The sequence below is a fragment of the Orussus abietinus genome, unplaced genomic scaffold (genome assembly GCF_000612105.2).
Source record: "Orussus abietinus isolate OABI.00-Male unplaced genomic scaffold, Oabi_2.0 scaffold14, whole genome shotgun sequence".
NCBI classification, from domain to species: domain Eukaryota; kingdom Metazoa; phylum Arthropoda; class Insecta; order Hymenoptera; family Orussidae; genus Orussus; species Orussus abietinus.
The window spans coordinates 828,489-852,843 of record NW_019395994.1 but is presented as its reverse complement, the minus strand read 5'-3'; the positions used below and the strand labels follow the sequence as shown (position 1 = coordinate 852,843).

Sequence of the window (24,355 nt, the reverse complement as noted above, 5' to 3'; positions counted from 1 at the left end):
TGTACTTTCGATCGGTCCAAGCACGGATCTGGAAATTCGTTGTCACAACATGACCATGGAAGTACACCCCAAGTACCGAGGGCCTCCGATTTTGTATAGCACGTGAAGTCTTCGGGAGATGTAATTCCGCAACACCCCTTTTAACGAGAAATCCAAGAATATTTTTGTCGAATATTTAAGTCGTGCAATTTGTATTAGCTATTGCGTCAGAAAATTTTGATTTAGATTTCCAATTTATTTACACTCACCGTGCTTTTCTGAACGAAGTCTATAAACTTTTGGTCCTCCTCGTCTTGATAGTACCGTATAAAGCGCTTCGTAATCAAACCGAAGCTATTCGCTTTATCAAATGTGTCACCAAGCACGAAAGAGTAAACTGCAGCTAGTACCATAAGTATGAGAGAGATGATCAGTAACACGAAGTACTGGAAGGAAAGCGGGCAAAGGTAATTGAATGTAATTAAAAATAAGCGAATTAAAATTCTAAACGTTGGAGAACGTTTTTCTTAATACTCGAGGGATACTTGCTATATGGAGCCTGTTGAGTTTCCATTTGTTACAGAACGTGAAAGGCATCTCGTAGAAATCCAATTTCTGGCCGAGAATTTCCAAAACTGCCGCCCCGAAAATTAGAAGACCACCGATCACATATGCTATCAATGGGAAGATAACGTCATTTGACGTGATGCTTTGGAAAGCGTCTATCTTGGACAAGCCAACTCCTCCGCAAAGTAGAATAAGAGCCCCAAGAATCTGCAACGATACCGACGAGAAATCATTAAATGGATCCAAAATTTATGAAAATTCTTCTCACGTTCTTGCCCGACATCACACTCACGGTTAGGAAAATATTTACACGAAAGAATGGCTTAGAGTTATGATTATCCATTTTCCAGTCGCGGCTGGAGACAAGATTTTCATAAATTTCTAATCGATAAGCAGGATTGTTCCAACGGTGTTCCCGAACAATACGAATTTTCGTAAATCTTGGGATTCCTCATCTCGGGGTTATTATGGATGTGAATAACTTTTCATAAGCGTGAATACCTCGGAATGACCGGGTAACATTCGACGATCTCTTATCGATATCTTGATCTGCTATCGATTAAATCCTTATTGATTTTCGCCCATACTTATATTCCGGAGAGAAAATCTAGAGCCAGTCTTTCGCTCTTTATTTACATCGTTGAAGATTAATGATGAGAATTTAAAATACAGTAATGAGGTTACAGATAAGGCGAAGTTTTGTACTTCATTAACTGATGGCATTTGACAATACGTCACTGGTTTCACCTTCCTTCAAAATTACGCTTACAATTTATTTTTAACATTTATTAGGTCGCTCTGTTTATTACGAAAATCAAATTAATTGCGAAGGGAGAGATAAACGAAATCATAACGCACAATGTAACGTATCACAATTTTAATTCAATTCACGTTAATGTGGTCCAAACTGAAGACCAAGTCGTAATAAAGTAATTCATGACAAATCTGTACGGATAGGTAATTTTCCTCTGATCTGAACAACGTTACAAAACTTGCTTCTTCGTAAAGGCGAATACAAAAATTGCCATGATTTCTTAAAAATAATAAAAGCTCATAAGATAACATATCACAATTTCAACTGAGTTAGTAGTTTAAATACGATGCATATTGCAGGCGGTAGTCCCTTGAAGAATAAAAAAAAATGAAAATAGGGGAAGATCGTAGATTATGTCGGATCCCGTTATAGTAATAATCTTGACGAGACCTAAGTACCTTGCGGTACACTGATCGTGCCCGACGAATTAAAAATAAATAAATTGTTAATCAAGACCCAGGAGTACAATACTAATAAATTACCGCATAGCGCATTGGAGATCTAGGGCGGTCAATGACATTAACGTGATAATACGCGATAATAACATGATAATGTGAATAATGCTAGGAGTTAATCTTAAAACGTAAAACCAACGCAACAACAAGTCAGGTCTCTTTCGATGATGTCGATAATCGATGCGAATCGTTCGTTTTGGCACCAGCAGAATGACACGAGTGATAACCAGGATTACCATTTACTTCTGCCGTGCTAGGGCGCGTCGTTAATAGGGAATTTGCTATAATTTCCATTCTTCTACGCCCCAGGCGTTTACTGATGGCGACTGCATAGTACACCGCGGAAATGATGCAACCAATCTGGAAGGCAGAGATATGTTTTACAAATTGCATACCCTATAATCTATTTTTATTTTCCACATTTCTTTAGGCTAGTCGATTGTTTATACTAATTACCTGAAAAAGGGACGAGCAGAGTCCAAGGAGAAAGACGTGGAGCAGCACCGACCTGGTTTGATTCGTCACCGAGTGATGACACCTAACATACATCGCTGCACAAGATGCGTCGTCAACTTGAAAATCTTCGCTATCGGTCCCGTTGCAGCAGGATGCTGACAAATAATTCCCAAAATCTGCCCCTCCTTGGATTTTGCAGCAATGGATCTGAAATATTGAACACCTTGACCACTCTTATTTTATCGCATAATTGTAATGAGACTACAGATCGTTTGAACAATTTTTACCGTCAGTATGCACGCAAAAATAAATTGTAAACCTCCTTTAGAAAATTTTGGGAGAAAATTCTGAGGGTGGTTCTTCAACTCTCAAAATGTAGAGATGGGCAATCAGAGAACTAGTCTCTCAAACAGTCTTCTACCCCTTTAAATGCCTTAATTGTTATCATAAACGGTGAATATTTTAGAATGTGTTTCTCCCTCGAAATTTTAAAAAAGAGTTTGTCTCGATTTTTCACGGTGAATATTCCCATAGAATAAAATCTCTGGTATATCCATGTCAGGTCGGTAAAAATGAATTTGTTGAAGCGTTACTATTATCGTGCGATGATTCACGCCTTGCGTTTCGTCCTCTGTGATTTCTTGAGAAATATTAGGCCCAAAAGATGTCGGAGGAACTGCGCCGATTTGCTCGTGCCTGACGAGAGCCCAAACGCCGGCGAATAATTCTATCATGGCGATGAATCCCAGTAACACGGCATACTGATATAATAATAAAAAGAAAGCAAATAATAAAAACATAACACAATAAGAAAGACGGTTACTTTTCAAGCTAACGCATTTCCTTTCCTTTCAAATAAATATTCACATGCGAGACCACAACTGAGAATTGCTTACTATTAACTCTTTAGTTACAAAGTACCACTATAGCAGCCTCTTTCATTTCCATGCATTTAAAGCAGTAGATGAATATCGTATTGATATTAAAATTTCAGCACTCTGCGGCCGAGCTATCCATACAAGTGGTGCGGCTCTTTAGCCGACTCCGTCATAATTAAAGAGTTAATAATAAAATTGTTGGAATGGATATAGCGTAATTAAAAGAAAATTAGACATGATAAATTCTTACACATAGAATTTGATTTTTGTGAGTGTGTCCCATGACTTGCCTCCCGCACCAGCCAAATAAAATAACGATCACCCCCACTGATAACAAAATGGCGGGCGGGCCGCAAACATTGTCGTAAGCCAGAAGCCCGTGTTCGCATAGCTGATAAATGAAAATACTGCTACCACCGATCACAGCCCCTCCAGATATCTGTGGACAATGACATACACTGTTCAAGGGAAGAAAGGTGGACATTATTCAACAGTCGCTGACCCATTTCAGCATCCCATAAACCGTTTTTAAAGATGCGCAAAAAACAAAACGTCGGTAATATTACTTTTACTGAAAGCGTATGGATAAAGAGTATGCAGTAATATTAAAGTATATAATAATATCAAAACGCTATCGTATCTCACATGCCATTGAATAAATGCGATTACACGAGATCTTGCGTCTCTTGAGTCATAATTGTCTCATTTTATCGAAATTTTCGTATCATCATCTTCATGGATCTATTTGAACCTGATTCGAGTAAACGATGCGAACATTAATAAAGACACGAAGGTCAAATTTAAACAAAATTTGGCACATTAATCGAATCTCAGGAACGATTTACGTTCTAGAGGCGAGTAGAATTGTCTAATTATTTCTCGCAACTAGAATTCAGATATGGAACTGTAGAAATTGACATTTCTCGGAACTGCATCCCCAACCGTCGCATCTCCTCTATCGGAGTTACCGACCGCGCGACCTTTCCAACCGACCGAGCAGTGCTCCGAAGCGACCACACAAACCCGAGGTCCCTCGCCATTCCGGAGTCCTCTACGGAATTTCGCGGGCAACGTTGCTCGTTTCAACGATAACAAAAACTATCCTCCTTTGTCTCTTCGTCACTCCGAGCACACACAACACCCGCGCCGCACCAACTATCCCAATTTCAGATCCACCATTTCCCGTCCGCAAGGTAGAGCGAGCCGAAAAATAAGTGAGCAAAAGTAGGGTTAAAAGTGGACCGAGTTAAATTCACAATGCATCCGAGTGACCGCGACCAAGCGACTCTCGGCCTTATGCTCAGGGAAGATACGGCTCATAATCGCGGGCAAGTGCCCCGTTTACTCCAAATTACGGGCCTCGCTAATAACTGGTCAGTTAACGCGTACTTTTATGCGAACACTGTGTAATTGAATTCAATATCTAGGACATGGGATCAAGGAGGACGAAAACCGACTTACCGAGAGGACGATGACATAGGTTATCAGGAAGTATCGGAGACACATAGTCGATGGCATCTCGCCGTGTTTCTAAATATACGCGAAAACCGAATTAAGAGCGACGCGGGCACGCTCGTGCCCGGCTCGAGCTTGGCGTATACCGTGGCAGCGCGCGAGCGTTGCGAGGCAGGCATTCCTTGAAGGACAACCAAGGGAACTGACGAGGGAGCTCCTCGGTCACTGCCGTCGCGAATCGTATGCTTACATTCCCGAAACTCAATACCAGTAGGCCTGGACGCACATTACGAGCGTTATCGCCGCCGTTATTGGCTTCGTTTTTGTCGACGCATTTCTTCGATAGAAGAGTGAATAGAGAACTACGGGCACAGCTCGATGCAGCCCTCTGTTTGCGTTCTCGATTTCCTCCGTTGCTTTGTCTGCATATTTGCAGACTGCAGGTATCGGCAGCGGCACCGGAAATCGAAGGAATGAATGGCGGACGTTTAGATTAAGAAATGTAAATTAGATTATACCCGTGGCGCCAAAATGTTTCCTCCGGAGGCATGATTTAGAATATTTTGTACTCGAGTAATGATTTGTACGTGCACTGTACGGTGTAGTTGGAGTACCGTTAGGTTGATCGATTCAACGGCAGGTGCGAGACCCTCTCAAAGAGGGGAGAACACGTGCCGAACTTGGGGGTGAAAAATACCTGAAATTGTACGTACATTTGCTGCGATTTACCGCCGATGTTTGAACGTGTTTTGAAGACTTCTCTTCTAGATATTAAAAATAAATCGCAAGTACACGAGGTCAATCGTCGTAAATATTTTAATCGATTTTATAAATATGACGATAAGAAATCCTAAGCTGCCGGTTACTGGCGTACTTTTAATTTGTTATTAACAAAGGAGGGTCGCAGTGGCCATTATTATTTATTGGATAAATGAAAAATTTAATATCGAAAAAATAGCAGAACTAGGTGTCTAAATAGACGGAGCATTTTTATCTGAGTTTATAGCGGCAACCTCCTCATGGTGAATTTGCTGAAATGGCGATCTTAAATTCATTATGCTTTTCAGAAAATCACCAATTTACAAATAACTGAATTTTTAGTTTCTAGAACTTCTATGTAGTAGATATTTTAAAAGTCACTTTATTGTCGGTGATGGAAATTTATTTCGCTTCTTTTGTAATTCGTTAGTTCTTGATATATGGTGGCGCTGTGATCTCGACAGTAAATGTGAGGTTAGCAATTTGCTGTCTATATGTTTATACTCAATGACCGAATCGCCTTTCTAGTCGAATCTGAACGACGCGAATCCACGTTAAATATTGCGCTAAATGTTCCACCGGTCGGAGAATGGGAATGGACATTAATATCTACCATTTGGATTAAAAATTAATAATATTTTGAGAGTTACGAAAGAATTATCGGAAGTGTTTTACCGAACTGTCATAACTACCTGGCAACATGGATTTTATAGAATATCCTGAGATAACTGCTGAGGTTAAGGGCGCCATGGTAAGTGTTTCCTTTGTATAATTTGTTTACCAATTTACGTTCCCGAATATTGTACTTTAATGATTTTTGTCTTTTCTACGTTTCACAGACGCTCGGGAAGTTAAAATTAACCGATCAGCATCTGATATTCAAGAATCAGAAAACTGGCAAAGTTGAACAAATCTCCGCATCGGATATGGAGATTGTTAACTTTCAAAAGTTCGTTGGAACCTGGGGCCTTAGGATATTCCTTAAAAATGGAACTCTGCATAGATTTCGAGGGTTTAAAGACGGAGTACGTCTTTTTCTTTTTGATAAATCTATTTGTAAATAAAAATGTGATACGATCTGTATTTATTTCGTTTTAGGATCAAGACAAAATTGCAAAGTTTTTTAGTGTTAACTATAAGAAGGATATGTTGGAAAAGGAGCTTAGTTTGAAAGGATGGAATTGGGGAACAGCTAAATTTAATGGCTCCGTCTTAAGTTTCGACGTTGGCCATCACACTGCTTTCGAGATACCACTCTACGATGTTTCACAATGTAACACTGGAAAGAATGAAGTCACTTTGGAATTTCACCAGGTATAGTTTTTGTATTTTGGTAAAACATAGATATACTTTAATGTGCCGTCCTCGTCTCGCTTTTATGAATAGTTCTCACTCATGAATTATGTGAATATTTTTTATCTGTATACCAACTTGTAATATAATTTGTTTTAGAATGACGATGCACCAGTAAGCTTAATGGAAATGAGGTTTCATATTCCTGTCAGTGATAGTGTCGATCAGGATCCTGTAGAAGGGTTCTACCAGCAAGTATTACAAAAAGCATCTGTCATTAGCGTCAGTGGTGATGCTATCGCTATATTCAGAGAAATTCAGTGCCTCACGCCACGGTTTGTTACTTATATAAATTGTTATGATTTTTTTCTTGGCTGTTTATATATTTCATCAAGATTAAAATGTTTATACTGGTTCTTTGTTATTTTAGTGGTCGCTATGATATCAAGATATTTCAAACGTTTTTCCAACTTCATGGTAAAACCTTTGACTATAAGATACCAATGTCAACAGTACTTAGACTGTTCCTGCTGCCACACAAAGACAATCGTCAAATGTTCTTTGTTGTAAGTTCATAGAAACAGTTTTTACAACTATTTCATTTATTATGTTGTAATTAATATATTGTTTAATTTCAGGTGAGTTTAGATCCACCTATTAAACAAGGTCAAACACGTTATCATTATTTGGTATTGTTATTTAATCAGGAGGAAGAGACATCTATTGAACTGCCTTTCTCTGAGTATGATTAATATTTCAATTATTTTTGTATATATTGTTTATCTCCAGATTTTGATCATTGTTACGTAACGTAAATTTTTAGGAAGGAGTTAAGTGACAAATATGATAATAAACTCACAAAAGAGCTTTCGGGCCCTACATATGAAGTGCTGGGAAAAGTCATGAAAGTTATAATTAATAGAAAACTAACCGGTCCTGGTAATTTTGTTGGGTAAGTTTCTAATATATTGAATTTATTAATTTTAATAACAACCTTTTGTGTAATAGGCCAGAAAATAGAATGAAATTTTAATCTCTAGAAATAATGTATGATTGTTCTCAGACATTCTGGAACTGCTGCTATAGGGTGCTCCTTCAAAGCTGCAGCAGGATATATATATCCTTTGGAAAGAGGCTTTATTTATGTTCACAAACCACCAATTCACATACGTTTTGAGGAAATAACATCAGTAAACTTTGCTCGTGGTGGTGGCTCGACACGCTCCTTCGATTTTGAAATCGAACTGACAAGTGGAGTAGTTCATACGTTCAGTAGCATCGAAAAGGAAGAGTATGGGAAACTCTTCGACTTCATAACATCTAAGAAGCTTAGAGTGAAGAACAGAAACAAGAATGTAAGTAAAAAAGAATTAATCTTCCAAATTTCATTCTAAGAAAAAGTAATTGTTTAAAATGTATGTATGTAAACGTATCATTTTGTGAATGTAGGATAAATTAAATTATGACAACGACTTCGGAGACAGCGATCAAGAGAATGAACCTGATGCTTACTTAGCAAGAGTTAAAGCTGAAGCACAGGAGAGAGATGATGACAATCAAGACTCCGAAGAGGAATCTACCGATGAAGATTTTAATCCTAATCAGGTTTGTAATTAGTGCTAAATTATCGGAATTCATTCGTTGGCAAATGATTAAGAGTTGTGAATGTATATTTAGGATGAAAGTGACGTAGCTGAGGAGTATGATAGCAATCCTAATACTTCAAAGAGCGAAGATGAGTCTGATGTTTCTGATGGAAAGAAGGAGAAAAAAGAAAAGAAGGAGAAAAAATCAAAATCTGCTAAAACTATCGTAAGTATTAAGTATACCCTGTGTTTAACTTATTTACATGAAAACTAAAATATATAACTTGATGCTGCATGAGATACAGGGTGTGATAATGCTATACAAAAATGCTTGATTTATGTATACGAATATACTATTTTAAATTTAATTTTAATCTATAGTCGGAGAAGCCAAGGAAACCTCGAAAGCCAAAGAAGGAAAGGGATGAAAATAAGCCAAAGAGGCCTGCTACAGCTTTCATGTTGTGGCTCAACAGCACGCGTGACCAAATCAAGGCTGACAATCCTGGTATTGCTGTCACAGAAATAGCGAAAAAAGGAGGTGAAATGTGGAGAGACCTAAAAGACAAATCTGTAAGCCTCATTTTTTTTTTAACATCGTAAAGTCTAGATAAGTGTTTAATAGTAGTAAAATTATCAATGTCGATATACAGGAATGGGAGCAAAAAGCAGCAAAAGCTAAGAAGGAATATGCCGAGTCGATGGAAGAGTACAAAGCAAGTGGAGGTAGTAGTAAACCTGCGGAAAAGAAAGAAAAAAGTGATAAGAAGAAGAAGGAGCCTAAAAAAGAATCCCCTAGCAAACTTATGTCTGGTGCGTCGTTCAAAAGTAAGGAGTACATCAGTGATGACAGTAGCAGTGACGATGGATCAGCAGAGGTATGAAATAAGTAGATTCTGTGTTCTCCCAAACTATTTGTATAATTAGGAGGAAATGAAACATACGCATCAATATGGACCTGTTATTATGTAATTAATAAACTTTCAGAAATCGAGTAAAAGGAAACGTTTGAATGATGGAAGTGCAGATGAAAAGGGAAAGAAGAAAGGAGAGAAACGTGAAGCGGTAAGACAATTCTTTTTTACTTGAGAAGACAAATTATTTTTGTTATGAGTTAATTCATTTACGTATAAGTAAAATCTAATTAATTCTGTTTTTGTAGACTGATAATGGTAAAAAGGCTAAGAAAGGGAAAAAAGACACTGATGAAGAAGCTAGTGATGTGGAATTTGAAGAACCCGATGAAAGCACGCCACCTTCGAGCGATGCCGAATCGAAAGGCAGCGATTAATTCTACTTGTGTACAGATTTTGTAACGATGCCATCTGTAACTATTTCTCATTCTAGAAATTTCTTTTTTCCTCAGTTTTGTTTCTATTTCATTGGTCTGGTAAATGACTGAAAGCTGTCGTTTCAAAGTTAAGGAAGCTGGTCTTACTACTTTACAGGGCACATGACAGTTAATAATAAAACATCAGTTTACTTTGACAGTTCTACTTTAATAGATATTCTAATTTTTATACAATTAAACATTTACATTTTCGACATAGTTATTCATATACGCAGCAATATGCACAGGGCCATACATACGTTTTCTATGTACTTCGCAATGACATCACAGATATTACATTCTTTCAAGAAACGATATAAAGGGTGCAGAATTTTAAATTTAACACCTTTGACACTGCAGGAATATAAACTCCAATCAAAAGTCAAAGCAAGGTGGTGGTAGAATAAATGCAAACGGTGGTATATTGTTTTGTAACGTTGGTTTGAGTGCCTACTAAATTCACTTTTGAGTTCATTTTACTGCATTTTGCGGGTGTGTTCAAATATCTATATATTTTATAACATGTAAAAAGCACAGAGATCAGTTAACAGTGTGTTAAAATTTCATATCACTTTAATGAGGCATTTAGTGAGTGGCAGGTACTTCTATCATTCCGTGTTGGATGTGATAAAGCAAGATGTGCCAGAGTAGCGGGTCCACATGGGGCACAGATGAGACTTTGTAACCATCTTGACATCTGAATGCCAATATTTGTCTGCTGTCAACTATGTGGAATCTCTTTGTCCGTTTCCAGGTGATCAACTTCTACATCTTTTAACTCGATGTTTTGTTCTTTAATGGCTTTCTGTAACGCACAAGATTTAATATATTAATTTTACATTTATAACTATCACTATCTTACTTAACTGTTAGTAAAATCATGCAAATATATTTCAATATCAGTGATATCCCAAAGATGATGCAAAGCAACGGCAAGATTTCAATTCAAAGTTACCTCCACGCACTTTGTATAAACTTTCAGTAAATTAGCACACATGGAGTCATCCGTTTCACCTTTAAGAAATCTTTCAGAGAACCAAACATTAAAACAAGCTTCATAATTTTCTTTTAGGTATTTGCACTGTTCCATGTTAACAGACCGAGCTTTCCCAAAAACCCTAGAATCAATAGAAATCAGATATTCACCTTGATGCATTGCTGATACATTTTGAACATAGGCAAGCATACTGAGTCATCTGCGTCTCCCTTCAGAAATCGTTCGGAGAACCACATATGAAAACACGAGTCATACTGCCTTTTGAGTTCATTGCACGTTTCGCCAATGCTATTCATTAGAGCCTCTCCCTTGATGTCTGAAAGTAGACACGAAGGACTTCGATAAGCATATATTACGCAAGCTTAGAAATCACACTGAGTTTCAACAGATTTTTAAACAAAACACTCAATATAAAGGCGATCTCATGCATCATATGCAACATTTTTTGGTACCTCGATTAATTGTTTGGTCAGCAACGAATGACGTTGTAGGTTATGTACACCTGGATTTCGATTAACGAACCAGTACCTAGGATCACTTAGATCATAGATTCATACAAATTACTTTAACAATTTTTCACAACTTACAATTTAATTATCATGTGCAAGATATCTGGGAAATCTTTGATTTGAAATCGGTTTACCAATTAATTTTGCTCCAAAAACGAACCTAATAGCGTATTATTAACACCAGAGAGCAATGTTGTCAGATCGAGATCATAAAAATTCTTAGATTGAAATCGAAGTTAGGTAAATGAAATACCCTAGGTAATTTACATAGTTCTTTTTACAGTAAATTACTAGATAACGTCGTAAATTTTATACGCAACGTAAATTACATGAAAAATATTCCCGGTTCTATCAGAGATGAGTTGGGAGGAGGGTTGGATAAATATAATACGTCAAATAATATACGTGGTTTTCTACGCGTATGTTACAACGTATAATACGTCCCTAGTTTTCTACGAGGGCACGAAGTATATTACCCCAAACTAAACGTGCAAAGCTCATGCGCAATATCGTCAATAGCCAATGAGAGTCCACCTATTTACCTCTAAGAGAGATTCTCATTGGCTATTAAGGGATTGCGCTTTACGCCTCCACAAGTCCACGCACATTCGAAATCAGCCTTGAAAATTTGAAATGTACCAATTCCCCGACTAAAACGCGGACAGCAACCTTCCCCCGTTTTCGCTGCATTTCAGAACGTACCCAGGAGCTGACCAATGAGCGAAGAGGATAATTTCGACGGACCAATCAGAGGGCAGCACCTGCCGGCGAGCCTAGAGACGCGAGCAAGCGAGCAAGCGAGCTAGAGGCGCCTCGAGAGGGAGAGAGAGAGAGCGAGCGGACGCGCGCGCGCCCTAGGAAAGCTGCAGCAAAGGAAGAGGGAAAGAGACGGACGCGACTGGCGCGTAAGGGAGGAAAACAGGCGCGGACCGTGCGGGCCGGCCGGAGGAGAGAGAAAGAGGGAGAAAATGAGAAGAGCGGTGGTAGGAGGCTGAGCGCGCCAGTGGGTGAGTGGGGCGAGGTTGTGGGCGAGATTGAGGGTGAGAGTGAAGGAGAGGGTGAGGGTGTCTGTACGTACACCGAGAGAGAATCGATCTAAAACTAGGAGTCGCCGCAGTAACCGCTGGGAGGAAGCCACTGTTACAATTTGGCCCATATGCGTTAGTGAAATCTTAGATATCGGGTAATCGTAACGAGAGAGGTCGCAGAGGCATGAGGCACTCCCGGGTGTTGGTAGGTTGCAAACGGCCGTTCCGCTGAGAGGGCCCCGCTGCTGCGAGTGTGCGTACCCGAGGTTCAGAGCCGAGCGTGGTGGGTGCGGGCTCCGGGCCGGGATAATGCGACGTGCGTCTCGCTCCTGCTGAATAAGTGCACAGTGGGACGGTCCCTTACCTGCAGGGACATGACGTAATGGCAAGAGAGGTACGCATCGCATTAGTATATATTATTACGAGCCTCCCGACACCCACGGCGATGCCGCCCCACTGCAGCCGACCGCCCAAGCCTACCCTAAATACTCGCTCTGACCTACTTCCCCAGAGGCCGACCCCGTGGCACGAGGATACCTCGGAACTCCTCGCTCCCCTTCCTGGAGGACCCCTCCGTTTCCGCGATTCCTCGGACCGGTTCTCCTGGACAACGGATTCCTCTCGCCGGCTGACGAACGGACTCCCAGAGGGGAATGACAACACCTGCTCTCCGGGCGCGACGACCTCGTCCGGGCTCCTCGTGGAAAGAGTTTTCTCGGAAGAACGGAGATCCAGGTCGTCCCGAAGAGTGTCCGGCTATCGTGGGGTCGTTAGGAACCGGGAACCGATTGCAGCGAACGGGCCTACATGGTGGGTCGCTGTTGGGAAATCGTTGACAAGGCTCGGGTTGTCGCTGGAAATGAACAATTCGACGGGGATCCGGCCCTACGAGTGGGTTTTTAGAAACAGCCGAAAAGTGGGCGCGGACTGGTGGCCGGGGCAACGAGGTATACACCTTGCACTCCTTTTGGGAGGTGGTGGCAGGGGTGCTGCACCTTCGACGCAAGGGTGGATCCCCTTCCGGAGTGTTGTTTATTCGCGAACGGGTTGATGCTCTCGTTCCGTTGCGATCGCACTCCTTCTCCGAGTGCTCCCTGTGACCTACTTCCCCAGAGACTGACCCCGTGACATCGGGGCATCCCGGAACCCCGTCCCTGCCTTCCTGGAACGCGCCTTCGTTCCCGTGATTCCCGGGATTCCTGGAAGAAAGCCCCTTCTCCTGACCTACGACAGGGGGATGGGGGGTGACAACACCCCTTCGGCTTAATTTATTGCTCGTAGTTTATTTATCCGTAGATCAAGTACCGCTAGGGAAACGTACCCAGATCTTGAGAGTTGTGTCTGACCATCGTAATGTTATCAGGATTTAAGGAAGAAAAGGATTATACGAGGACGCACGATGCAGAGGAACCGCTGGTTATTACCCAGCGGAGGGGCTCGTTAAGCCCGACTTAGTGCCGAATGAGGGCTGGGAGCCCGAAAACGCCTGATCTGACCAATGATCGAGTCTGCCGTGGGTGTTTTTGGAAAAGACCGTAAAGTGGGCGCGGACTGCCGGCCGGGATAACGACGCACACCTCGCGCTCCTTTTGAAAAATGGTGGCAGGGGAGCTGCACCTTAAGCACAATGGTTGGCACTCTTTGGAAGCGTTGTTTATCCGTGAATAGGTTGATGCTCCCGCCCCGTTGCAATTGCATTCCTTCTGTAAATGCTCGCTGTGACCTATTTCCCCAGAGGCTGACCCGGTGACACGAGGCTACCCCGGAACTCCTTGCTCCCCTTCCTGGAACCCCCTTCGTCTCTGCGATCCCCAGGAACCGATCCCCGGGATGACGGCCATCTATCCCTGACGCGACTGCCTGGATCCTCGATGGATATCGGTATCACCTTTGGTTTAATTGTTCGGGTGCTTTTTTTTATCTTCTTTTCCTTTTTACGATCCGAATACGATTCTCCACTAGATCCGTTGGAGAGCCCTACCTTAACCACCGTCTGTGACCTACTTTCAGAGATTGACCCCGTGACACGAACGGGTCCCAGACCTCCCTGGACCTATCCCAAAATCTCTTCTAACGGTTGCCACTTTTTTGGGAATGCTGCGGCATCCAGACCCTACCCTGGAAATCCCTCACCGCTCGCATTTCCTTATGACTGATCTGATACAAGAATCTGGACCTCTCGGCATGTATTAGGGGTTCGTTTCCTCGTTCCTGGTTTTTACTTATTTCAATTAGACTGTCGGAGGTTTAACAATTAGGATACCGATCTGTTCATTCGAATTTCCTAATGACTGACCTGATACCAAAATCTGAACCCCTCAGCATGTACTAGGAATTTGTTGCTTCTACTTGCTTCAAGTAAAGGGAAGATTGTTGGAGGTTTAGGGACTACTATACCCCATTGTTTATTCCCATTTCTTGGAGATTGATACGGCGGTACGAAAATCTGGACCACTGGGCATCTGCTGAGCGTTTGTTTCATCGTTCTCGTTTTTTTCCTTGCTCGAGGTAGACCTTTGGTGGTTTACCGACTATGGCACCATCGTTTACTGGTACCCACTACTCAGGGGATGTGCATCAGCACTCCTGCTAGGCGTGCGCTCGATCCGAAGATCATGAATATTTTTTCCGCGTTTACTTACCCACGGCGGATAATCGTAAAGGGCTTTCGAGACACTTTAGGGTGTTGAGTGGTTGCAAACGGCCGATTTGCTGAGGGCCCACTCTTCCATCTGTGCGTTCCCAGAAGTGGTGCAGGCTTTGCTGGGGTAGACCAATATACATTCCACTTCTTTCGAGGAAACCACGTTGAAGCTGTCCCTTACCAACGTCGAATTACAAATAGAGGTGCACCCCGTTCTATGTTAACCACCTTAATTATACATTGTTTGTCATCCTTTGTCCGCATTCGATTTAGATACCGTGAAGCTCTTTAAGTCTACCAGAAATTTAGGCAATTCTGAAATGATTTCAAGTTCCGCAGAAAAATTTGTACGGCATTGAGAGAATTTCTTATGATAGTGGTGGATCTCTTCCTTGCATCCGATCCTGTTAACCCGTTGGAAATATTTCTTACGAGGTAGATATTTAGACGAGGGTTTCAAGACCCCAGGATATCCTAGTTCTCCTTTTTCTCCCTTGAAGGGCTGTTCGTTTGTCCCCGTACCCCGAGGTATATTGTCCTTAATGTGGCACCAAAGCTCCATTCATTCATCTACTTTGCAGATAGTACGGTTTTCAAAGGGATTTATCAATATCGGGTTAAATCGCTCCTGAGAGGTGGGATTTCTTTTCCAAGACCTTTGCTCGCGAAGCCAAGACGGCGTTCCAAAACGGATCAGAAGTGGGTGTGGACCCTGCCGAGGGAATGCGGCATTCTCTCCTTTCCTGTCTACGTTAGGACGGTAAGAGCTATGTCAAATGGCCTCTTACCTTCCGGAAAGGAGCCCAATGGTAAGAGGATACGTGCGACACCACCCGGCAATATTTATTCACTGGAAAAAAAATCCACTAAACCCCTAACGCCTGAACAAAATACACCGACTACCTTACTTTCTGCAGGTAGACCGGAAGAAATGTTCATTGAACCAGAAAACATATTTCTTTGAATAGTACCAAAGAGATGTTTGGTTACTTCAAAGAATTCCTTGACTCGTTCTTTCTTCGGAATGATGACAACTCATTCAAGCCAAATATTCTTTGAATTAACGAATATATTTCTTTGCTATCGTTCGAAGGTGTATTTCTCCTCCCGTCATCCATTATTATTTCCCCAATCGACCCCATTTTGTTCGCATTTAAAGTCTACGTCGATCTTCGATCTCATTTGAAAGTATATTTGAAAAATAAATTAATACCTGATTGGAAATCCTTTAGGTCCATTTGTTTAGGTTCGATTATAAATTTAGAAATTTTCTTCTTTTTGCATAAGTCGACCCAGGTTCTAGGGTCCATCTTTTCGGCGCTTAGGGCGAATCCTCCCCTTTTGTTAGTAACTTTCGATTCCTAATCGGCCCCGATTCTGGACAGTCAGGAGTTCCGGCGAATGAAGAAAGTTTCTATGGAGTGGATGCATGACGGTGGTGCTCTCTGTATCTGTATCGGGGCTCGTTTTGTCCCGTATGGGTGACCCAAATTGCAATCTAGGTTGCCACGGACGCATTCCTTTTGCGTTTTCCTTAGGTACCTTGGGAATGATTGAACGAGGTCAGTGTTTTCGACCATAAGTCGAGGCTACGCCTGCGCGATGCCGGCCTGGTGCCACCCTGTTGAAAACCAGGAGCCACCTAAGCATCCTTTCCCTTCTGATGTCTGCACGGAATTTCAATTTCCCTGCAAGTCGGTCGATCGGAGGGAAAAAAAAAGCTCCCATTTTCAGCCCTTCTTCGGTCCCTCCGAACTCTGATATTTTTTACCATTCGCGATATCGGGCGATACCTTCAATCAATTAAAGTTTTCCAACGATATCGGCGAGGCCAATTCCCACGAATTTACGAAAAGGTAATTCAACGCTTTCGAGACTTAATAATTCATCATTTTAATACATAGGCGTTTCGTTATTACTGAATTGCACGTTTTTGCGTATCGTTTTGTATCAAGTTTCTTCTGGTGTCTGCACGGAATTTCAATTTCCCTGGAAGTCGGTCGATCGGATGGAAATAAAAAGCTCCCATTTTTAACCCTTCTTCGGTCCCTCCGAACTCTGATATTTTTTACCATTCGCGATATCGGGCGATACCTTCAATCAATTAAAGTTTTCCAACGATATCGGCGAGGCCAATTCCCACGAATTTACGAAAAGGTAATTCGACGCTTTCGAGACTTAATAATTCATCATTTTAATACATAGGCGTTTCGTTATTACTGGAATCGCAAGTTCTTGCTATCGATTTGTGTCACGTTTCGTATAAATTCTTGTAAAACAGATGAAGAGCCTCAAATTGGCAGATCTCTACGAGAAGCCGCTCGCTCGACGACTTTTTTCACCCTGAATGCACTTATCGATTATCGCTGGCTATTTATAATAAGCTGGGGAAAAATAAAAGTGGCCAGATAATGCCAAACCGTGAATTTTGCGCATCCGTGCACTTTCTTCAGGGTTTTCGCCCATTAAGGTCGGAAGGTTGGTGCGTCGATTACTCGGTATTTAAAAACGTAACCCTAAGTACTTTTGTTCTCTGGGTGAGTAATTTTCCCTCGGTGATTTCATCGGAGGTAGAATATTAAAGGTAGAAAATTCCAACATTTTCCCGTACAACGATAATGAACTGTTAACGAGGTAAAGGCAATATCTGAGAATTTTTTGACGTTCTTCGCGACTTCTCTCTAGAGTCGCAAAAAGGATAATTCCGATCGAACTCTGAAATAGCGTCAGGAAGAAGTAAAGTTCGGTTAATCAGGCTTCAGGGTACGTGCCGGATTCGGCGAACTTTTGCGATGGACGTAGGATATACCACTTTTGGTCCTGCACGTCCTAGTTCTAGTTGGAATTCTACTCGTACCCATTCACGGGGAATATCTATCCTCAGCTCTGTACGCTGCTCTAAAAACACGTTGATTACCACTTTTCTAGGACAGCCGTACCCAGAAGAATAAAAGTTCTTGACCCAGTAGTGTCAGGAGTAACCGCGATTCGGATTCTTTGACATGGCAGGAAATCCCTGCCAAAATGTACAGAGCCAATGTCCTCGCAGGTGACTTGGCTTTTCAAATGGAATTCCTCTTAATGAATTATGTTTCAAAGGGATATAAAGTACGGTATAAAACTTGTATAGGTGGCTAAACACCTAACGATAGGTCATTCCGATAAATCTGTACAGATTTAACTGACGCGTATACGCTATAGAGGAACTCGATTTAAGTGTACAGGTTACAAATCGCTATGGTTTATCGTTTTTGAATTTTCTTCTACAGGTTACTTGTCACGTATTTACAAGTCTTCACTTTTTTCCAGAAGAAGCGCTTGTTAATCATGTAATTTAATTTCTGTCGTTTTCTTCCCCCTGGTCTCAGTACTCGTATAATTTCTCATCCTTTTCCCTCAAGTATTTAAAGGATCTCCAGCAGGGCGACCAAATTGACATTTTCCGACCTTCCCAGATTACAAAACGCATTTATCGTTAATAGACGTTTAATCATTTACAATATTTACCCCTAAACATCGCGGACATATCAGGGAAAATATTTCAAGCACGTACTTTCAGACTCCACAAAATCCTTTCTAAATTTTCCTCCACTTGTCGCGTCTTTGCGAGTTCTCACTAGGTACCAAAAAAAAAACCACGCTTCAGGATCGTGCATTTTAATTTTTGTCCCCTTCCCCCAGGTCTAGGTCCTCGCATGGTTCCTCCTCTTCCTTGGTCGGGACATTTAAAGACCTCCAGCGACCAAATTGGTATTTTTCGACCTGCTCAGATTACAAAACGCTACGATTTATCGTTAAATGCGTAACCATAACAAGACGAGGCGTCTTTGCGAGTTCTCACTCCGTTTAAAAAAAAAACCACGCTTCAGGATCGTGCATTTTAATTTTTGTCCCCTTCCCCCAGGTCTCGATCCTCGCATGGTTCCTCCTCTTCCTTGGTCGGGACATTTAAAGACCTCCAGCGACCAAATTGGTATTTTTCGACCTGCTCAGATTACAAAACGCTACGATTTATCGGTAAATGCGTAACCATAACAAGACGAGGCGTCTTTGCGAATTCTCGCTCCATTCCAAAAAAAAACCACGCTTCAGGATCGTGCATTTTAATTTTTGTCCCCTTCCCCCAGGTCTAGGTCCTCGCATGGTTCCTCCTCTTCCTTGGTCGGGACATTTAAAGACCTCCAGCGAGGCGACCAAATCGGCATTTCGCGACCTTCTCCAGCAGTCCGTGTAAACGCGTCCGGTAATGTCAGGCTCTGCGTCACGGGTCGCGATAGGCCGTCGCCGTAAAATTGCATTATCCCGGAATACATTTTTGCGACACGCAGGACGCACAAAGGACTGGCCTCTCCCCTTTGCGGCGGCCATAAAGGATGCAAGGTAAGCTGTCCGGTGACCCAGTATGGACACCCCAGTTAACAAGTCCAAGGCGATTACGTCGTGCCTAGGGGTGGCCGGCTCCGGATTCGCCGATAATATATCCCGCGAAAGAGAGTCCTCCCTCGGGCATCGATTGCCATGTCCGACAACGAGGCTGCCAGGATCGGCCTGTGCTTCCTCGTCGAGCAGGAACTGACCGAAGTGATCTCTCTGTCGCAGGAGTTACGGGGCAAGAGACCTTTCAAGATATGGGACAGCTGGCGAAACGTAAGAAAAGGCCTGGTCGTTAGCAATTTCGAGGAGCTGCTCCATCGAGGTAAAAGATTCATCCCTGACCCAAGCCTCGATTAATCTTTCACGTTTCCATCCTCCTAACCAGACGGATCCCCGGCCAGTGTTCTAATTGGCTGTTAACCCTCCCATCCCCCGGAGAGCTTTTCAGAGGGACTTAACAAGCCCGGTCATTAAGGCCCGGGTGCACCAACAGTTTTAGCGAAACTTGGGGACCCGAGGGCCACTTGGATCCGAAACCGACCTATTACGGTTCCGGATTCTTGGTTTGCCCCTCCGTGGTTCGAGGCTCGAAGGGGATGGGATTTTTCCCCGAGAGGGTTAACCGGCGTTGCGGCTTCCTGATTATTTTGCCCATGGCGCTGGGAACTGTCCGCGGAACCTCGGTTCGCTCTTCTTTTCTCTTCCTCGTGTATTTGGCGCGAAGCTCTACCGAACTTCTCCCATCGACCGTTGGATCCGAATGGGCGAGGATATGAAACTCGAACGTGGAACTCCTTAGATAAAAATTGGGGAAAATGGAAAATTGTAGAGGAATCCCGCTATTGATACAAGGAAACTTACTAAGTGGGAAATGTTTTCATTACAGTGTCCATGTCTTCGTAACATTAAAATGTAGATACGATGATGTAGAAAATGTAGATACTATTACGGTTCCGTCTCTTAACGCGCGCAATTACCGGGAAGTAAGTTTCACATCGAAAATCATCTCCTAGTCCAGTTCGTTCGGTCGGATGTCATTTTATCAATGGAGTCTCTCGTATACTCGGATGTCCAAGCGTAAAGATATTAAAGAGTCCCTCGTCCCAATCTCGTGGAATTTCGGGAAAGTGCAACCACGGCAAGTTCACCTGGCGAAAAGCTCAGGGCCTCTTTACCTCCGGACTTGGTATTTGAGGAGGACTTTTCGGAGCCATTTGGGCCGGAGGAAAGAGTCCTCTCTCCCAGAATAGAGATTTATTTACCTTTCCTTCCCGATTGGTGTTGAAAATTCACTTTACCATTGACTCGTCTGTTTTCTCACGAGCTGTCATCTGGTTCCGCTTGCAGGGAAGGAAAAGCTGGGCGTGCCTCAAAACGAGAATGTCTGCTTAGTACTCGAGTCGGATGGGACTCAAGTCGAGGACGGGGAATACTTCAAGACCTTAGCCAACAACACGATCCTGCTTCTTCTAAGGCATGGCGAACGGTGGTGTCCGACCGGAGTTGACATCATTCGCGCCGGTATATTGACAACACACCTTATCAATTATTCCCCAAAAGGAAAATCTAACGAACCCGCCTCGTTCCTTTACAGCCAAATGAGGTTCCGAGATAGAAACGTCGCGTTACGTTCCGTCCGAATTTTGTGATATCGTTTCTATCGATTCTAGCCGTTCGCCATTTTCATATTTAATTTTCACGAAATAACTTCTAATTTATCCGAGACCAGCAAGATGTCATTTTACGGAGTCGTTACATCCAGCATCACTTCCGATCGGGACATTAAAGCGTTAATTAAAAAAGAAAGCGGTTTAAAAAAAGAAGCGATCAGCGGTAGAGTTTCTTCTTCTCTTTTTTGTTTTTTTTTTCTCATTGTTGATGAAAATGGTGAACATTACGAATCGAGAGGCGCGTTTCCTCGAGGAGGCAGGGCGTAAGACGTCAAAGGAATGGATCTTCGTGTACGTGTCACATGGGGCGTACATAGAGGGCAATCATTCCTGGGTACATACGCTTATTTTTCTCCCAAACCCTTCGAGGGATGCTCTCGAAACGATTTGCAATTAGACGTTAAACGTTACCTTGACGCGAATATTGCATACGTTCTCGGTAACGAGGAACGAACGGGGACGGAAAGGGCCGCGATCGTCTCGCGTAAAGTATCGCCGATGTCGAATCGAGTCACGGGGACAGAAGTAGTTACCCCCGATTCGGACGACATACGGCAGACGAGCTAAGTCTTGTCCAATTTTTTACACGACAAGAATTGCAATTCGTACAACCGATATTTAGTTTGTAGAAAGACGGTCTCCAGATGTGATTCGTGCTTCGTTAAGATGATCCGGACGGTGTGTTCGCAGCGATCTCGGCGATCCCGAAAATAGTCTGCGAGACGATCCACGCGTTGGAGTTGCACGATGAGACGCCCTCCTGGAAGATCATGGACAATAAAGGCCGAGTCACGGTGGTCCTGCACTGGGACCAGCGGTCCAGCTCGCAGGTCCAGCAGCCGAAGGCCCAGGACGCGCAGAGCTCGAAGTACTCTCCCACGAAGAAGGCGGACCTGAGCTCCTCGCAGCGACCCTCTCTGGTGATCCAGACGAGCTTGGACAAGCTGAACTACCCGGGCAAGCCGGGGCACCCGGGCGAGCTGGGCGGTCGCTACCCCAGCCCCCAAATCACTGTGATAAATCATGACGATATGGTACAGAAGAGTTTTACTAGTCCGAGTAATAGTTCCTACGGGCCGATCGTGGCTTCGGGCTCGATATCGTCGTCGTCGCAGCATAGTATGCCTAGCCGCCTCGTCAAGCAAGGTACTAATTCTTTCGACAGTACCACCATCCATATCCACACACCGGAGTGTTCTAACCACATCCACCAGCCGGTGGCCCGGAACGGGAGCCCGGTCAACGGGCCCGACAGCGGGGCGCCCGGGGAGTGCGACTTCCACTGCTGCGCGCTGCACGAGGAGGGCCGGCGAATCGCGGTGCACAAGTCGGTGGCCACCTCCCCCATCCAGGACGCTCAGGCCCAGGCGCAGGCGCAGGCCCAAACCCCCTCCCCGCAGCCGCCCTCCTCGCTGTCGGACCCCGCGCGGCGACCGGGCCTGGTGAAGGGCCACGTGCGGTTCCGCGACACCGCCGAGGACGAGGCCCGGCTGACCAACTCGGGGCCCTACCACCTGCACCAGCACCACCAGGCCCACCAGGCGGCCCACCCGCGCAACAACCACCTCCACCAGGAGCACGAGAGCTCCGAGTCCGAGACCGAGAACACCATCATGGAGGACGAGATCGTCACCTCGGAGAAGTTCTTGCTGCTGATCGACCAGCTGACCGTCGACCAGAAGCACCACCTCAGCATCAAGGACATCGGCATCATCCTCGAGAGGCTCAGCTCCAAGATCCTCGACGTCGAGAGGCTGGACCGCGAGAGCGAGAGCGAGGAGTGCTACAACTGGACCATCAAGGCCATCATCCGCGGCGACGTCCTGCGCGAGCTCGGGGTTATCTACAACGGGAACTACTACGCCATCTCCGAGCACCCCGGGTACAAGGAGGAGTCCGAGGAGAACAACGAGGACAACGAGGAGGAGGAGGAGGACAGACTTTAATGCCGGGGGCCGATCCCCTAGATAGAGATCGATATTCTACGGACGCCGGCGACGCCGACCCCGACGTCGGCACCGACGGCGCCCCCTCTGTCGCGCACGCAGACACATACGCATACCTATTAATCGTTATTATTACCATAGTTGTGTAACGACGGGGAGCCGGGGAGGGGAGTGGACTCATTTTTTTCAAATCTTTTTCATGACGAATCCAACGAGCCGGCGCGCGGGCGGGAGTAATAACGATAAACCTATTAACTTAGAGGTATAAAAGGAGAGACGGTTGTTGAAATGTACTTATTAAATAGTATGTATACTTGTAGGACGAGACTAACCATTTGGGATACGGCCCCGCCGAGGCGCGGGTCCGTAGCCGTCCACGACACTGCCCTATCTAAAACAAAACAATATGGTATATATATAAATAAATGAATATATATATATATGCATAGATATTAAATTATAGAGGCTCGGTCCCGATCGCGGGCTCGGGGAGGGGACTCGAGGGGACCGCCGGAGATTCAACAATCACGGGGTGCCGGATTTTTAGACCGGCCCCTGACCTTCGGCGACCCGGCTGGACTCTTCGGGGACCTCTTCGAGGCCTCCGAAGGGGAACTCGCGAGCGAATCTCTCGGTTATCCCGTCTCGAGGCCCCTCGATCCGGGGGTGATCCCCGGCGGGCTTCTTCCGTCTTCTGGACAGACCCTTTTCTGGGTACCGTACGGGGCGTCCCCGCCACTTGTTGCGAAACGGATGTACAGCTATGGACGCGAATGGTTTCTCGTTGTAAGCCGGTGATACCTCATCTGCGGGGAAGCCGTTCGCGTTCGACAGTGTACGAATCGCGGCTGTAGCTCGCACACAAATCCCCGGTGATGTTCCGACCGGGGGGAGGGCCGGTGGCGTTTCCCGGAGTTGTTTTGTAATTTTCTATGGGGTTTTGTAAGCGCTCCCCGACACGGGGATGAGGAAGAACTTCTGCCGGAACCCTGGTGTTTTTCCGTCGTTCGTTTGGTGGTCTCTGGATTCTGTGCCAATTTTTTCGGGTGGTGGGTCGTAGGGTGCGGCGCGATGGAACTCGTTCCCCTAAGGACTCGGACTCGAGGACAGACTTCCTCGAGATAGAGGTCCTTAAACGCTGCGGAGGGTTTAATTGCGCCGATGTGGATGCACCGTACGGTACCTCGTTGCAGAAAAATGTCTCGCTCCTTTGAAGTGTCGATGGTCGCTGTCTCTTGTCCATCCTTGACAGTGGTCTCCACCTGTTGGAAAATTGGTCAAGTCGGGCAAGGGACGTATAATAAAGTTGTATAAGGAGATGTAGCGTCTAATGTCGGTTCCACAGAATGTGACCCTAGAATCAGGACCCAGGGTCTATGATTTTCGCTGATACAACGATGCGAGCGATACTTGCGGAAAATTAGGGAACTCCGATCTTACGTGACCAAGACATTTAATATATATGATATTCTGAATATCAGAATATTCAGAATGTGATGTTTTTAACGCGATAAAGACTAGCGGACGATAATTTTTAATTGTAAAATTTCATCGAGAACGCGCTCTCGGCCCTAGGTCAGAAAAAAATCTGGAAATTTTGGACCCCTAAAGTAGG

General features: G+C 44.1%; 4 protein-coding genes across 10 annotated transcripts; 2 read left to right on the top strand and 2 right to left on the bottom strand.

Moving 5' to 3' along the window:
- Positions 1-622: 622 nt before the first annotated feature.
- Positions 623-4,743, bottom strand: LOC105698324 (CD151 antigen). Of its 2 annotated transcripts, XM_012422495.1 has the most exons (6): positions 4,611-4,743; positions 3,400-3,588; positions 2,865-3,032; positions 2,272-2,478; positions 2,052-2,175; positions 623-753 (listed from the first exon to the last, which is right to left on the bottom strand). In XM_012422495.1, the coding sequence occupies exons 1-6, from the start codon at positions 4,665-4,667 to the stop codon at positions 674-676; spliced, it is 825 nt and encodes a 274-aa protein (XP_012277918.1). In that variant the 5' UTR covers positions 4,668-4,743; the 3' UTR covers positions 623-673. The 2 variants fall into 2 exon arrangements, with proteins under 2 accessions (XP_012277918.1, XP_012277916.1); XM_012422493.1 differs by lacking the exon at positions 623-753 and having other exon boundaries at positions 1,409-2,175.
- A 1,243-nt stretch (positions 4,744-5,986) lies between these two features.
- LOC105698323 (FACT complex subunit Ssrp1) lies at positions 5,987-9,738 on the top strand. Its single transcript, XM_012422492.2, has 14 exons — positions 5,987-6,114; positions 6,203-6,388; positions 6,462-6,677; positions 6,816-6,991; positions 7,087-7,222; positions 7,295-7,398; positions 7,480-7,608; positions 7,720-8,011; positions 8,106-8,261; positions 8,334-8,468; positions 8,624-8,815; positions 8,896-9,120; positions 9,230-9,307; positions 9,405-9,738. The coding sequence occupies exons 1-14, from the start codon at positions 6,064-6,066 to the stop codon at positions 9,531-9,533; spliced, it is 2,205 nt and encodes a 734-aa protein (XP_012277915.1). The 5' UTR covers positions 5,987-6,063; the 3' UTR covers positions 9,534-9,738.
- On the bottom strand, positions 9,721-11,382 carry LOC105698325 (TP53-regulated inhibitor of apoptosis 1-like). 6 transcript variants are annotated; one of them, XM_012422498.2, is made up of 4 exons: positions 11,157-11,322; positions 11,022-11,097; positions 10,719-10,885; positions 9,721-10,377 (listed from the first exon to the last, which is right to left on the bottom strand). In XM_012422498.2, the coding sequence occupies exons 3-4, from the start codon at positions 10,863-10,865 to the stop codon at positions 10,294-10,296; spliced, it is 231 nt and encodes a 76-aa protein (XP_012277921.1). In that variant the 5' UTR covers positions 10,866-10,885; positions 11,022-11,097; positions 11,157-11,322; the 3' UTR covers positions 9,721-10,293. The 6 variants fall into 6 exon arrangements, 5 of the variants coding, with proteins under 5 accessions (XP_012277921.1, XP_012277919.1, XP_012277923.1 ...); XM_012422496.2 differs by lacking the exons at positions 10,719-10,885; positions 11,022-11,097 and adding an exon at positions 10,528-10,690 and having other exon boundaries at positions 11,157-11,380; XM_012422500.2 differs by lacking the exon at positions 10,719-10,885 and adding an exon at positions 10,528-10,690 and having other exon boundaries at positions 11,022-11,373.
- A 1,106-nt stretch (positions 11,383-12,488) lies between these two features.
- Positions 12,489-22,740, top strand: LOC105698240. Its single transcript, XM_012422299.1, has 4 exons — positions 12,489-12,500; positions 19,350-19,446; positions 20,472-20,645; positions 21,485-22,740. Exons 1-4 carry the CDS (start codon positions 12,489-12,491, stop codon positions 22,738-22,740), a joined length of 1,539 nt encoding a protein of 512 aa, XP_012277722.1.
- Positions 22,741-24,355: the final 1,615 nt, after the last annotated feature.